General features: G+C 41.1%; 1 protein-coding gene across 1 annotated transcript in view; it reads right to left on the bottom strand.

Annotated features, from left to right (window-relative positions):
• Positions 1 to 11,218, bottom strand: part of LOC149147434 (protein DMR6-LIKE OXYGENASE 1-like) — a 28,907-nt gene extending 17,689 nt beyond the window's left edge. Inside the window, exon 1 of the mRNA XM_089441833.1 lies at positions 11,025 to 11,218. Coding sequence (XP_089297959.1) covers positions 11,025 to 11,218 — 194 coding nt within the window. The remainder of the gene's footprint in view (positions 1 to 11,024) is intronic.
• Between the last annotated feature and the right edge of the window lie 2,882 nt (positions 11,219 to 14,100).

Genomic DNA, 14,100 nt, shown 5'->3' with positions numbered 1-14,100 from the left:
AGGTGATAGCACGATGGTTTTTCTCAGCTACAAACCAGGTAATTCGTCCTTCCGTGCTATATACTTACCTTCTTCTGGTGTAGTCACTGACCAAGCCTGCTCCTCTGGTCTCAGGCTTCTTCTGGTTATCTGTGACTCTGTTCCTTAAGGTTCTTGGTCCGGTCGTGCCCAGGTATGCTACGCTTTCCCTTACTATTGGTTATGCTTCGGTTCTGGTAACACTGTGCAGGTATGCTAACTGTGACTCGTTTTATTTGTGCAGGTCAAAGGTTCGACCTGGATGCGAGGGCTTAACACAGTTCAGTCTCCAAATTAAACAACCCTCTGCCGGTAGGCTCTGTCTTCTAAAGCTTGTCAGTTTGTAGCCAGGGTTTCTTTTTGTCTCTATAGGATTTATCTCTTGCTATCTTGTAGCTGTGTACAAACTGGTTCATCCTCACAAATTATGCTTGAGTCTGTTTTCGATTCTGGTGTCTGTTTTCGATTCTGGTTCTGGTTTGGTCGTCTGTTGAGGTTGAGGGTTTTCCCTGATATCAAACCCTAGACTAGGGTTTGTCCGTTCTGTCGACCGCTGGGAACTTGTTTTATTTTGAACAAATGTAACGCTTAACTTACTTGGAACAATAGCAATGTACACATAAAATTATTTGTCTCTGTTTATTTATGAAAGATGTGAAGATTTGTTTGAAATTACCTTTGTTGTATTTCGTTTTCTTCGGCACTCTATTTTTGTAATGTTCCTTCAGTTGAATCGTTGTGCATTACTCTCCTGGTTGTGAATTCAATTCGATTATCCTTCACTCTGGTTGTGGATGTATATGCGTATTCGATATTGCCTTCTGTTGAGTGAGGAAAAAAAACACGACCTATAGTAGTCATTCTCTATCTACTAACTCTGAATTCAATTTTTCAATGAATAAAACAAAATGGTACAGCACGTAGACAATGACATAGATGGACAGTTAGGAAAAAATTTCTTCTGTCTTTTTTTATTGCTCGAACCTAAAAAATGTTGAACGCTTTACATGTTTTCCACTTCTACATTTATACATTTTCACTTACAGTTAATGAAACTGTAGTTACTTTTAGTTAAAAGAAATATAGTTGTATAACTACTAATTCTCAGTTCTGTTTACATGACAAGATCTTCATTTAGACATTTTTGTCTTTTCCTCCTTAAGTTGATAGAAAAATTACTAAGCTATTTTTTATTAAGGTCATACACATAACATCCCTAACCGACCAACTAACTTTTGACTAATACAACAATTAAAAGAAAAAAAAAAACAAAATACTACCTCATGCTCTGATAAACTAAACATAAAAGAAAATTCAAATGCTAAATCAACTTTCCAACCTGGCAGAAACATCACCCGGTCATGGCGCCCTAGTTGGATGCTCCTGCATCAGGCTCCTATGGAAAAAAGAAATCATGGCTCTGGTCCATGAGCTTCTCGATTGAAGAACCTATTTGCTCAATCTTCCTGGCATCAAGCCACGAACTGTCCTCAATAGGAAGGATCTTCCACTTGACCAGGTACTGCAGATAATCCTTCCGCCGAGTTTGTTTAGCCACCTGAGCGTCGAGAATGCTCTTGATCTCGGGAGGTTGAACATAAGGCATCTGTCTCTTCCAAGCTTCTCCTCCATCCTAGGTATTCTGTGTAGGCAGCGTGGTTCCATCTTCTTCCTTTTCTTCTGGGTCAGTCGTGTAGGGGAATAGGTCTGCTACATTAAAGATAGGTGAAATGCCTATTTTGGGTGGCAACGCCTATTTTGGGTGGCAACTATATCTCATCGCCAAAAATTTCCGGAGGATTTTGTAGCGTCCTATCTTCTTGCACTTTAGCTTATTGTTGTTATCGGTAAATCTAGTGTCTATTCAGAGCTGCTAGTCCCACTAAGACGGGTAGCTATCTTAGAAACAAACAGATTAAAGTCACTTGTTTTTCCTTTATGAGAGAGAGATGAGAAAGAAGCAGAGAGTACCAACCTCAGTCTTCCGCTTGGCTCCTTTTTTGTTTCCTTTCCCCTTTGACAGAATCTCGCCACTGCTTCCTTACTTGCCCCTCTTCAAAGAACACCTGTAGATTCACAGCAGCATAATACCATCAAAGCATAGAGATCTTTCACTGTAAAAAATATAGGATCAGATATATATTGACCATACAAATGCATATATCAACATAACATTCAGAGATACACAAGAATATGGAGGAAAACTCAAATAGCTTTAATAGTAAAAGTAGTAGAAGAGAGGATTACAACCACTTGTTCTGACCCAACGCCATCCTCCCAACTTGAAAGCCCTCTTCACTTCATAAAAAGAAAGATCACCTAACAATGTCTTCAAAGAGAAACCAACAACACTTCCTTTCCAATTACAAAATTCCATCCCCTGGATCTCTTGGATGAGGGATCCATATATAGATGTTTAGAGGGGAGTGAGTCAACTTCTTGGATTTTGATTAGTGTCATTTCACTGATAGTTCTTGGTTCCACATGGAGATTTTAGATCTCTTACTCATTCCTGGGTGAACTCAGAGAGGCAAGTGTCAAATGAGCAGTTTCTAGAAGATTCTCCGGGTTTCCACCTAGCAAACTGCTTGTGCCATTTGTCTTCTCTCGCTCATCGCACCCTATAGAAGGGCTTTCCAATATGCATCACACTTTTTGCATGTGGCAGGTGAGATGCATCGCACCTTTAGCACTCGACAATCTGTATGGTCCTGCTTTGACCAATTCTGAGTAGTTTTTCATTGAGAACTTCTGGGAGATGATGTAATCAGCTGACCTTGCTCCTTTAGGGTATGAAACAACACTTTTAAGACTTAGAAGCCCTTGGTTTATGGACATGTATGATTGGGGTTGTAGTGCCAAAATATGTCTATAATAGTTGCCCCCTAAAGCATGAGGTCATAAATCCTTTTGATGTCGGGTGAAATGCTTTTATAATGAGGATCTGAGGTTTTTCGAACTGGAAGGTGACCTGTAATAAGATACAATACAATACATTATCTTCATAATATTTTTCATGATCTAGCTGAGGCAGACATTCCCATGCTCAGCTTTGATAAATTCATTTTCATGTACATAGGAAAGACAACCATCTGCGTGCAGACTGATGATTATGGTAGAGCCATCATCCCTTAGTTTGGATGATTATCTGTGCAACAATGATGTACATTCGATGTCTTTATTCTCTTGAACATATCGTAGCCCGGATGGATGAAACTAGATCCAGGGTCTTCAAAACTTGTTCAATCTTCGCTCGAAGTACAAGTTGATCCATGTGAATAGATGTTTTGATGTCGAACATGGAAATACATTGCCTGATTACCAGCCAATGATGTAAGTTGTTAACGGGCGCAAGAGGAATCACCAATGATGATGATGACCCTCAAGGTATTGTAGTACAATTCACGTGGTGTGAATACATGAGTTGATGTCGAACACCACGCAAAGTCTTTCAGTCAAAGGCCATTAATGTAAACTTGTCGCCGGAAGTGAGAAACTTTCCATTGAGGCATGCAAGCTTCAAAGTACTGAAAGGGTTGTTCCTAGGTCGGCTTCTTGGATAATGAGTTGATGTCGACAAGAAGTGACCCGTCATAGGAGGGAATTGATGGATCCCACATTTACGACACAAAACAGAGCAAATGATTTTGTAGAGGTGAAAATGATCTGATGATACAAGGTTCAAGGTGGCGGTCATGAAAGGATGAAGCATGAAGGTATTGTAGCGGATGAGACACAAGCTGGGTAGGTGAATTCTCTGAGCAACTTCTTTTGAACATATCGGCGACACTGAAATGGATTGGTAGCGTTAACCCCAAAAGTGGATGATATAGTGGACCAATGGTAATATGACCGGTGAATGGAGTAACCCAACCCGACTCAATCATGGTGATGGAGTGAAAGTGTCATGTTCAAGAGCAACCTGCTACCAATAAAGTTTCTTCAAGTTTTGTTCCCAATTTTCCCGCGTCATTTCTGACCAGCACCTCTTTATTTTTGTCAAGCTTGAGGAGGATAACATATGCTTGTTCTATAATTTTCCCTTTGGGAAAACCCGTCGCTATGTTTTAACGAGCCTAGCGACAGTGAAACTCACTCTTGTCTGAATGGACAAGTTTTTCGCTATTGTTTTAATGAGTTTAACGACAAGGATAACTCATTATTTTTCAATTTTAGAGATTCTAAAAAGAGAAGGAAAGAAGACTTCAATATTCCTTTTTTGTAATATAATCCCTTAAGTCTGAAAAAGTATAAAACAATGCAAAAGGGATGACCTTTCGATAGTTTTAACGAGCCGAACAAGAAAAACGCTCGATATTTTTGTGTAATAATCCCTCAGGGCCAAAAAGATTAAAATCTAGAGGAGGGATAACACTTCCAATCACTTTAACGCGCCAAAGAGGTCAATTGCTCGGAAATCTTTTCATATTTTACGAGTCAGATGAAAAGAGCTTAAAGGAGACTCATTTTTTGAGGAACGAGTGATGTTTTCAGATAATAGCTGGTTCCAGGTAATGTTTGGAACTTTTCAATCCCGATAGTGTAAAGAAGGTGGCTAATAGGATCACTCGTCGCATTTGTTCCTCAAAAGGGGTAAACAATCAAATGGAGGCAAATGATTGGCTAAAATAGAGTGGAGGTGATGGTAAGAACACGACCAAGGCTCAAAAGCTAATAATAATTTGATCTCAATGGTTACTTACCGATGGTGGGTTCATTTTTTAATGAGCTTAAACTCTAGTGGAACATATGCTCATTGCTAGGTTTAATTTTTAATGAGCTTGAACTTCGTGTAAAACTGCTCGTGCTAGTCGTATAATAAAGATCTCTCATCGATAGGTTCATTTTTTAGGGAGCTTGCACCATTCAAAATTATGCTCCGACTCCTTTTACTATGTAAGCTAGGAACGATCAATCCTACGAGTTTAAAGGGTTAAGAACCTACAAACTAAGAAAATAAATGGTCATTTTTCACTTTCACGCAAAAAGGTTTGCATGCCCCCAGGTATAGCGAAGTAGAGTTTCCTAGGTTACCCCTCAATTTGTAGACAAAACATATGTTCTATCGGGAAAGGTCTACCTTTTCCAGGTTACCCTTCAATTTGCAGACAAAAAATTTGTTCTATCGAGAAAGGCCTATCTTCTAACAAAGGTATCTTATTCCGGTCTAATCCCATTTTCCTAAACGGATGGGTGTGTTAGACTAGTCATATATCCTCTATGGAAACCTACCCTACACTTGAAGTTTTCCTGCCGAAGCAGACCAGGGTACATGCCCCTTGGGTTTCAGTCACAACCGTCGAATCACTCGCGCTCATCAGGTAGACGGACTAGAGATTTATGAGACATTCCTTGTGCAAAAAGACCTGTCAAGGATGGCATTTGACTATTAGCTATGTGTGAACCGGGGAATGAAAGCTGGTCTACGAGCTAGACCACTCTGCCTTCATGCAAAAAACACATTACTCAAAAGAGTGAGGAGACAATGGCTCCCATGCTATAAATGTAGTCATGCCCAAGGAGTAGATTGTAATCTAAAGGTCCTTGGACTACCATTACATTTAGATAAACGGTTTTCCTTTTCAAAGTTATAGGCAAACTTGGAAGGATCCCTAACGGTTGACTGGTTCCTTTGTCGAAGCCTGTTAGATGTCGCATCTCAGGCAGAAGTGATGGTGAACCAAGTGCTTTCCAAGCAGTTGAGGAAAGGATACTCACAGAAGCCCCTTCATCTATGATGGTACCAACCATGACCATTTTGTAAGTTTGCACTATGATTTGAAATGGTACATTAGATGGTAAACGGGGTCTACCTAGTAGATTCGAATCGAAGGAAACAACTAGGTTGCTTGGAGGTGGGACTGAATAAACGGCCGGATACCACTCTGACGAATTTCCTTCTCGCAGTAAAGGAATGGGCAGATTGCCCCCATGTTCATTGGAGTCTGTGTTTATGAAAAGAATTTGAACGGTGTCATTCTCATTCTCTTCGGTGACTGTATCATCTGAAGGTAGATCTTCTGAAGTTAGGATGGGGTCGACTACCGTCTCGACCTGTTGACTTGGGTTCGATGTGGACTCAGAGGGTTTATCTTCAATGATAGGTGTCTCGACCGACACCAAAGGTGGGTCAGTCGGATTTTCAACTAGTAATGGATTCAGCAAGAGTTTCTTGTATCCATGAGGAAGTCACTGCGGTGATGCAGGACAATTGTCCAAGACTCTTTTAGCTCCGTCCAGGAAGGGACAATGGTGGAGGGCATGATCGCCTTCACACAGTTTGCAGGGAAATTTAGATTTTCCTTTCTGTCTAGTGACTTCGCTTTCACTAGTTGATGGTGTACTTTCAACATGATCGTCAGAGGTTGACGACACCAGATTGTGAAAGCGGGGAGACCGGTCCCTTAGGATCCGTGGGATGCAAGGACAATCTCGGTGATAGTGGTCTCCTTTGCAGATGACACATGGAGATTTAGGTTTGGATGGTGCAGTGTGTGGATTTTCACTAGATGATGCACGGTTGCCCCTTTTCGTCGTTGGCTCCTTCTTCTTCTTCTCCTTCCCTTTCTTCTTCTTCTCAGTTACTTGGTTCTTAGTTTTACTAGTTTCACCAAGCGAAGAGGAAGAAGGAGAGGGAGAAAAAAACAAAGTAGAAGGTTGGGGGGTGACTCTAGTATCATCTAGTTGCTGATTTGATTGCTTAGGAATCACGGTGTTTTGAATGATAGAGGTCGAGAAAAGCGATACCGGCAGGCCAATTGTCAATCCAGGGAGGGACAATGTGGCCATATGAGGTGCACCAACATCTCCCCAAGAGATGAAAGGACTAGGATTTCCCCCAAGGGGAAATACTTGGTTGGTGGACTCCATTTTCTCAACCCAAAATCAACGAAGGAACGGTGACGTTATTCCGTTTAAAATAAATTTTAGATGCTTTGACACAACTTGCTTTTTCACTTTTTAAGAGTAGAGAAAAAGCTAAAGATGACTCTAGTCACCTTCGATTTTTAATGAGACTGAAGTGACAAGTGCTCAGATGGACCTTTTCCTTTAAGGAGTCTGAAAAGGAATGAAAGAGGCTACTCTAGAAATCTAAACAGAGGGATTACCAAACCAATCGCAAAACGGCAGAATAATTTTTACGGTACGACAATCAATCTTCTTGAATGTTGTGTTCAATGCATTGCGATCGATAGCGCGGCAGACACAACTTCCTAAGGATAAAGGATATAGCCTATTGTGGTATCCCAATATATACTCGACGGTATGTGGGAGCAAAACTCCGTACTAGCACTGTCGTCTCAAAGAGGAGGAATCACCCAACCTACGATGAAAGCAACGGTTACCAGGCTTTACGACACCGGAATACGTCTCTAGCCTAGACTTCTAGATGTTGTGCATTAGGTTCCAAAGCATTTTTATGTTCATTGAATTTATTTTACAGTTGATCTTTCTTAAGAAATTTTCCTTTCAGGTTCACCGCGTGATGTAGATATACAATTCCTAAAATTCAATCTAAGATGATAAACAGTCGTTTAATCTTCTTTTTGCAATGAAAATCCTAGCTAGTAAGGAAAGAGAAATGAAATCCTTTCAACATAGAGTAGAGAGCACACACTAGATGCACTATCCTAAATCAAAATCAACAAGCAGTCTAAATGAAAATGTGCGTGCATGTATTTTTTTCTGCTTTCTTAATGTGTGAATGACAAAAAGAATGCTAAATACAAATATGAATTATCCCTTCTTTCAAAGCGACAGTACTAATGATTTTCTTTTCAAAAAACGATAGGAAGGCAAGACGACACTTTGCGATTTTGAATTGAAAACTTCTTTTGACACTTGAAATACTTATAAATTCAGATCAAATACAAGAGTAACAATGTAATCAACTATCAAAAAGAGAAGTATTCTTTTCTTTGACTGAAAACGACACTTGCGACACTTTCAAATCAAAAGACGACAGTTCGATTAAGCTACTATTTTGTAAATGAGAACTGTGAATGGCGAAAAATACATAAAAACATTCACAAATCTTTGTACAATGGAGGCTAAATGATGCAAAGGAAGGGGGTTTCTACAATGGTCTACTGATCATAGACAGAAAAAATCCTGAATAAAACTGAAGACAGTGAAGAAAAAACCAAAATCTGGAGGTAGATATAGTCTTGTCTGATCATCGCACCTGTAACACAGGGAAACAAGGATGCATCTCACCTACTGCACATGGGAGGTGTGATGCATCCAATTTTCCTAAAGGAGAGGGTGCGATGGTCCAGGAACGAGACTTTAACTTGGTTTTTGGTCAAAGTTTGCATTTTAGTTTAGGGATTTAGACCAAGCAAATGATAATCAATAACTACAAAGTATAGGGCCGATCTAATGAGGTTACTCAAGCTACCTCTAGGGCACTTAGGATGTTTGCAAGTCAATTGTTCAGTTCATAAAAAAACCCAGAGATTGACTGAAGTAGTGTTGATCTACTTTGCACTTGCATAGAAAATGCAGTTCGAAGGCTAGTTGGCTTGACTTCAGGCTCTGTCTGTGGTTTATGAGTCAAACAAATAGAGACAAGCAATCAAACTAATCGCTCCCCAGCAGAGTCGCCATTTTGTTATCAGGAAATCTAGTGTCTATTCAGAGCTGCTAGTCCCACTAAGACGGGTAGCTATCTTAGAAACAAATAGATTAAAGTCACTTGTTTTTCCTTTACGAGAGAGAGATGAGAAAGAAGCAGAGAGTACCAACCTCAGTCTTCCGCTTGGCTCCTTTTTTGTTTCCTTTCCCCTTTTGATAGAATCTCGACACTGCTTCCTTACTTGCCCCGCTTCAAAGAACACCTATAGATTCAGAGCAGCATAATACCATCAAAGCATAGAGATCTTTCACTGTAAACAATATAGGATCAGATATATATTGAACATACGAATGCATATATCAACACAACATTCAGAGATACACAAGAATATGGAGGAAAACTCAAATAGCTTTATTAGTAAAATTAGTAGAAGAGAGGATTACAACCACTTGGTCTGACCCAGGGCCATCCTCCCAGCTTGAAAGCCCTCTTCACCTCATACAAAGCAAGATCACCCAACAATGTCTTCAAAGAGAAACCAACAACACTTCCTTGCCAATTACAAAATTCCAGCCCCTGGATCTCTTGGATGAGGGATCCATATATAGATGTTTACAAGGGAGTGAGTCAGCTTCTGGGATTTTGATTAGTGTCATTTCACTGATAGTTCTTGGTTCCACATGGAGATTTTAGATCTCTTACTCATCCCTGGGTGAACTCAGAGAGGCAAGTGTCAAATGAGAAATTTCTAGAAGATTCTCTAGGTTTCCACCTAGCAAGCTTCTTGTGCCATTTGTCTGCTCTCTCTCATCACACCATATAGAAGGGCTTTCCAGTATGCATCGCACTTTTTGCATGTGGCAGGTGGGATGCATCGCACCTTTAGCACTGGGCAGTCTGTATGGTCCTGCTTTGTCCAGTTCTGAGTAGTTTTTCATGGAGAACTTCTGGGAGATGATGTAATCAACTGACCTTGCTCCTTTAGGGTATGAAACGACACTTTTAAGGATTTAGAAGCCCTTGGTTTATGGACATGTATGATTGGGGTTGCAGTGCCCAAATATGTCTATAACAAATGTATGTACCCTTAGGGAAGTGTTCTTTGCACAAATGTGTGAGGACTTCATCCCCCACGTTGAACTGTACTTCCATTCTCTTCAAATCTGCTTGCTATTTATACTTTAGGTTGTTGTCCTGCAATTTAATTTTTACCTGTTCATGCAAATCTCTTATCGCGTTAGCGAAATCTTATCCATCTGTGCTTCACCTTTCCTACAGTCCAAGATTCCGCAACTCATGCACTCTACGAGGATGCATGCCGTATAGGGTTTGAAATGGATTGAATCATGTGCTACAGTTAGGAAAGTCGTTATAAGTGAACTTTTCCTGTGCCAGCACTCGATCCCACATCCACGAATTCTCTCCAACTAGGCTTCGTAGCAGGTTTCCTAGACTCCTGTTTACAATTTCTGTTTGTTCGTCGGTTTGCGTATGATAAGCAGAACTTTAACTCAGTTATGTGTCCATTTTCTTCCATAGGGTACGCCAAAAGTTTCCTATAAACTTCACATCCCGATCCGACAGGATGGACTTAGGCAACCCATGTAACCTGACAATCTCTGTGAAAAACAAGTGGGCCACGTGAGTGGCATCATTGGTTTTCCTGCAAGGGATGAAATGCGCCATCTTCGAGAATCTGTCCACTACTACCATCACCGAGTCGTAACCTCTCCGTGTCTTAGTTAGACCTAAGACAAAGTCCAAGCTGACTGAGTCCCATGGTCTGCCTGGAATAGGTAACGGTGTGTATAGTCCCGTGTTTTGACTATAACCCTTTGCCAACTGGCAAACTTTACATCTAGCCACAAATCGCTGTACATCCCTCCGCATCTTTGGCCAAAAGTAGAAATGACTGAGCTGCTCGAGTGTCTTGTCCATGCCGAAATGTCCGACCAGACCTCCACTATGCTTCTCCCAAATAATATTCTCCCTCATCAAGGAGTCAGGTATGCACAGCTGTCCTCCCTTAAACAATAGTTTCTCCTGTAGATTGTAGTCCAAAAATGGACTATTATCTCTCACTAAGGGATTCTGGCATGCCTCATAGGCCTCCTTAAAATCTGTATCAGTCTGGTATAAATCTTTTAAGTGCTCAAAACCCAGCACTTGCACAGTGCTTTCCTGCAGAAGTAGAGCTCTCCTACTTAGTGCATCTGCCACCTTATTGGCCTGCCCACTAATATGATTCAATATGAAGTTGAAACTATGAAAATACTCCACCCATTTGGCATGATTGTGGTTCAACTTGTGCTTTTGCATTACATACTATAGTGCAGAATTATCTAAAAACAACACAAATTTGTTTCCCAACAGATAATGCCTCCAGTGTTTTAATTCCTGTATAACAACATAGAACTCCTTATCATACGATGAATATTTCTTTCTGCTTTCATTTAGCTTCTCATTGAAAAAGGCCATAGGCTTATCCTCCTGGCTGAGTACAGCTCCAATTGCTATACCGCTAGCATCACAGCGAACCTGAAAAAGCTTCTTGAAATTTGGCAATCTCAGGATCGGCCTCTCAGTGATCTTTCTCTTTAACAACTGGAAACTTCTCTCCATTGCCTCTGTCCATCGAAAAGGCTAGTTGGCCTTTTAAATGGTGTCCAACATTGGTGCACAAATTTCACTAAAATTCCTTATGAATTTCTGGTAAAATCTCGCTAGTCCATGAAAGCTACATACCTCAAATAAATTTTTCGAAGACGGCCAATTCACTATCGCTACAACCTTCTCTAGATCCATCTTCAGTTCGTTTTCTTCCATTACAAAGCCCAAATAAATCAATTCCTTCTACAGAAAGGTACATTTCTTCAAATTTATTAGCATTTTATTCTGCTGTAATTTTTCTAGCACTTTCTGTACGTGTTGAAGGTGTTCTTCCCTTGTCCTGCGAAAAATTAGTATGTCGTCCAGGTACACTATCACAAATTTCCTGATGTACTCCTTCAACATCTGATTCATTAACCTCATGAATGTATTGGGGCCCATTGATCAGTCCAAATGGCATGACCAGCCATTCGTACAGCCCCTCATTCGTCTTAAAGGTTGTCTTCCATTCGTCCCCCTCTCGTATTCGAATCTGATGGTGCTCGCTCTTCAAATCTATCTTAGAGAAATACACTGCCTCGCTTAAACAATCCATCATGTCATCCATCTGTGGTAGTGGAAACCTGTATCGGATGGTGATTTTGTTGATGGCCCTTGAGTCGGTGCACATCCACCACTCTCCTCCCTTCTTGGGAGCGAGAACCGTTGGGACTACACAAGGGCTCAAACTTTCCCTTATCAATCCCTTGTCTAACAATTCATGCACTTGCTTTCTAATCTCTTCATTTTCCTTGGGGCTCATTCGGTATGCCACTTTATTCGGCAAACTGGCTCCAGGTATGAAGTCAATATGATGACTTATGCTTCTTTTGGGGGGTAATTTGTCTGGCAAGTCATCCACCACTATATCTGTAAATTCCTGCAACATTTGCTGGATTTCTGTAGGTAAATATGATACCTCTGTATGCAACAATACTGTCCTTGCTTTCTTTACAACTTCATCCCATCTCACTGTCCTCAACTTGTTTCAGAAACTGTTTTCCGCTAACCAACAATGTCCTTGGTTCACTTGTCCCTGCTGTCCCTTCTTCTTTTATGGGCACAAGCGTATGCTTGATTCCATATTTGACAAACTTATAACAGTTCGTCACTCCATCGTGTACCACTTTCCTATCGTACTGCCAAGGTCTGCCTAGCAGTATGTGACATACATCCATCGGCATGATGTCACAAACGAATTTATCCTTATATCTGCCTATTTGAAACTCCACCTCGCACTGTTCATCCACCAACAACTGATGGCCTTTTTTCAGCCATGAAACTCTGTAAGGGTTGGGATGTTTCAAGCGCTTCAACTCCAACTTTTGTACCATCTCTGTGGAAACTAAGTTATTAGTACTACTGCTATCAATAATTAACTTACAACACTTACTCGTGACTTACAAATTTTTCTAAACAAAGCCTTCCGCTAAGTTTGTTCGGTCAAACCTCTATGACTAGTTTTTACAACACTTTGTGCAGCACTAGGGCTTCCCCTGTCTCCAGAGCATTTTCTGCTTCCTGGGGAGGTGCCGCTGCTTCCTCTGGTTGTGCAACATATGCACCCCGCTATCCATCCTGATTTGCCTCTAGACATTCAAATGATCGGTGTCCCCATTTATGACACCTATAACACTGATAGCCAGCCCCTCTACCTCGGCCATTTCCCGTACCTCGTTGGGATGACCTACCACCTCTCACGTTATCACCTTTGTTTGCTAATCCAAAAGCTCTGGAACTGCTGCCTTCCTCATTACTTCTAGCAGTCCGCCCTCTACCATATGACTGGCCTTTTCCCCTATCGGCTCCTCATCCTCTCCGGGCACTCTGCCTTCTAGTAATTTTCTTTTTAGCTTTCATCGCACTCTGGTATGCTTCTTCAGTGTTTTTCGGAGATAAAATACTGATTTCATCTAAAATATCTAACCTTAACCCATTAGCATACCCGGCTGTTCATTCCATGGTATCCTCTGTATATATGGCTCTTAAGTTCACTCGATAGAACTCCTCCGTGTACTCCCTCACCGTCATTCCTTTCTATTTCAGATTCTGCACCAGCCTGTGTAGTGCAATCTGATAGTCTTTCGGCATAAATCTGCCCTTTAACTTGGCCACCATCCTTGACCAGGTTTTAATCGGCAACTTGTTCAATCTCTTTCTCTCCATTTGGACACTATCCCACCATAGGGATGCGTGTCCCTTCAATTTCTTCGTAGCAAACTTAACTCTATGGTCTTCGCTGACTTCCTCGCACTCGAAATACTTATCCATCTCACTGATCCAATCCAATAAAACCTCGATAGATTGACTGCCGTCATAGGTTGGGAGTTTTGGCTTGGGTTTACTGCTTGCCACTAAAACAGATCTCAACAATCTCACTTTTGGGGACTCGTCTTCTGGTCCATCTGTTACTGCTTTAGTTTCCTCCTCGTTGTCATCACCTATTTTTGGGTCTCTTCCTCTTCCTGCCCCTTCTGCCTCCAAACGGGCAGCAAGAATTCTGATCTCTTCTCTCAGTCCTTCCTCCGCTATCCTTCGAGCACCTCTACCATGACCCCTCCTTCCTTTCTCCATTTCTCTTACTAACATAAACAACTGCTCTGATACCACTTTGATGTGACCCAACCCATGCTTCCACGCAGCCTTAGTTATCCACTTGTCCGGGATTTATGATATTGGTGAGATTGGTTTGTTGTTTCGGCAGTTGTTTGTAGATATGGATATCATATAGTTTTATGGGAGTATGGAAACAATTAATGAGCTCATAAATATCCACCTACGGTACCCAGCCTCAGTTTTTGTCCTCCTGTTTGGTCTTTTACACAAAATTCTCCTGCTTCCCGGTCATTTGCATG

Source organism: Pinus tabuliformis, chromosome 9 (assembly GCF_031772625.1).
Source record: "Pinus tabuliformis cultivar Carrire ecotype Pingquan chromosome 9, CPIR1, whole genome shotgun sequence".
NCBI lineage: Eukaryota > Viridiplantae > Streptophyta > Pinopsida > Pinales > Pinaceae > Pinus > Pinus tabuliformis.
This window is presented reverse-complemented; position numbering and strand designations above follow the sequence as displayed.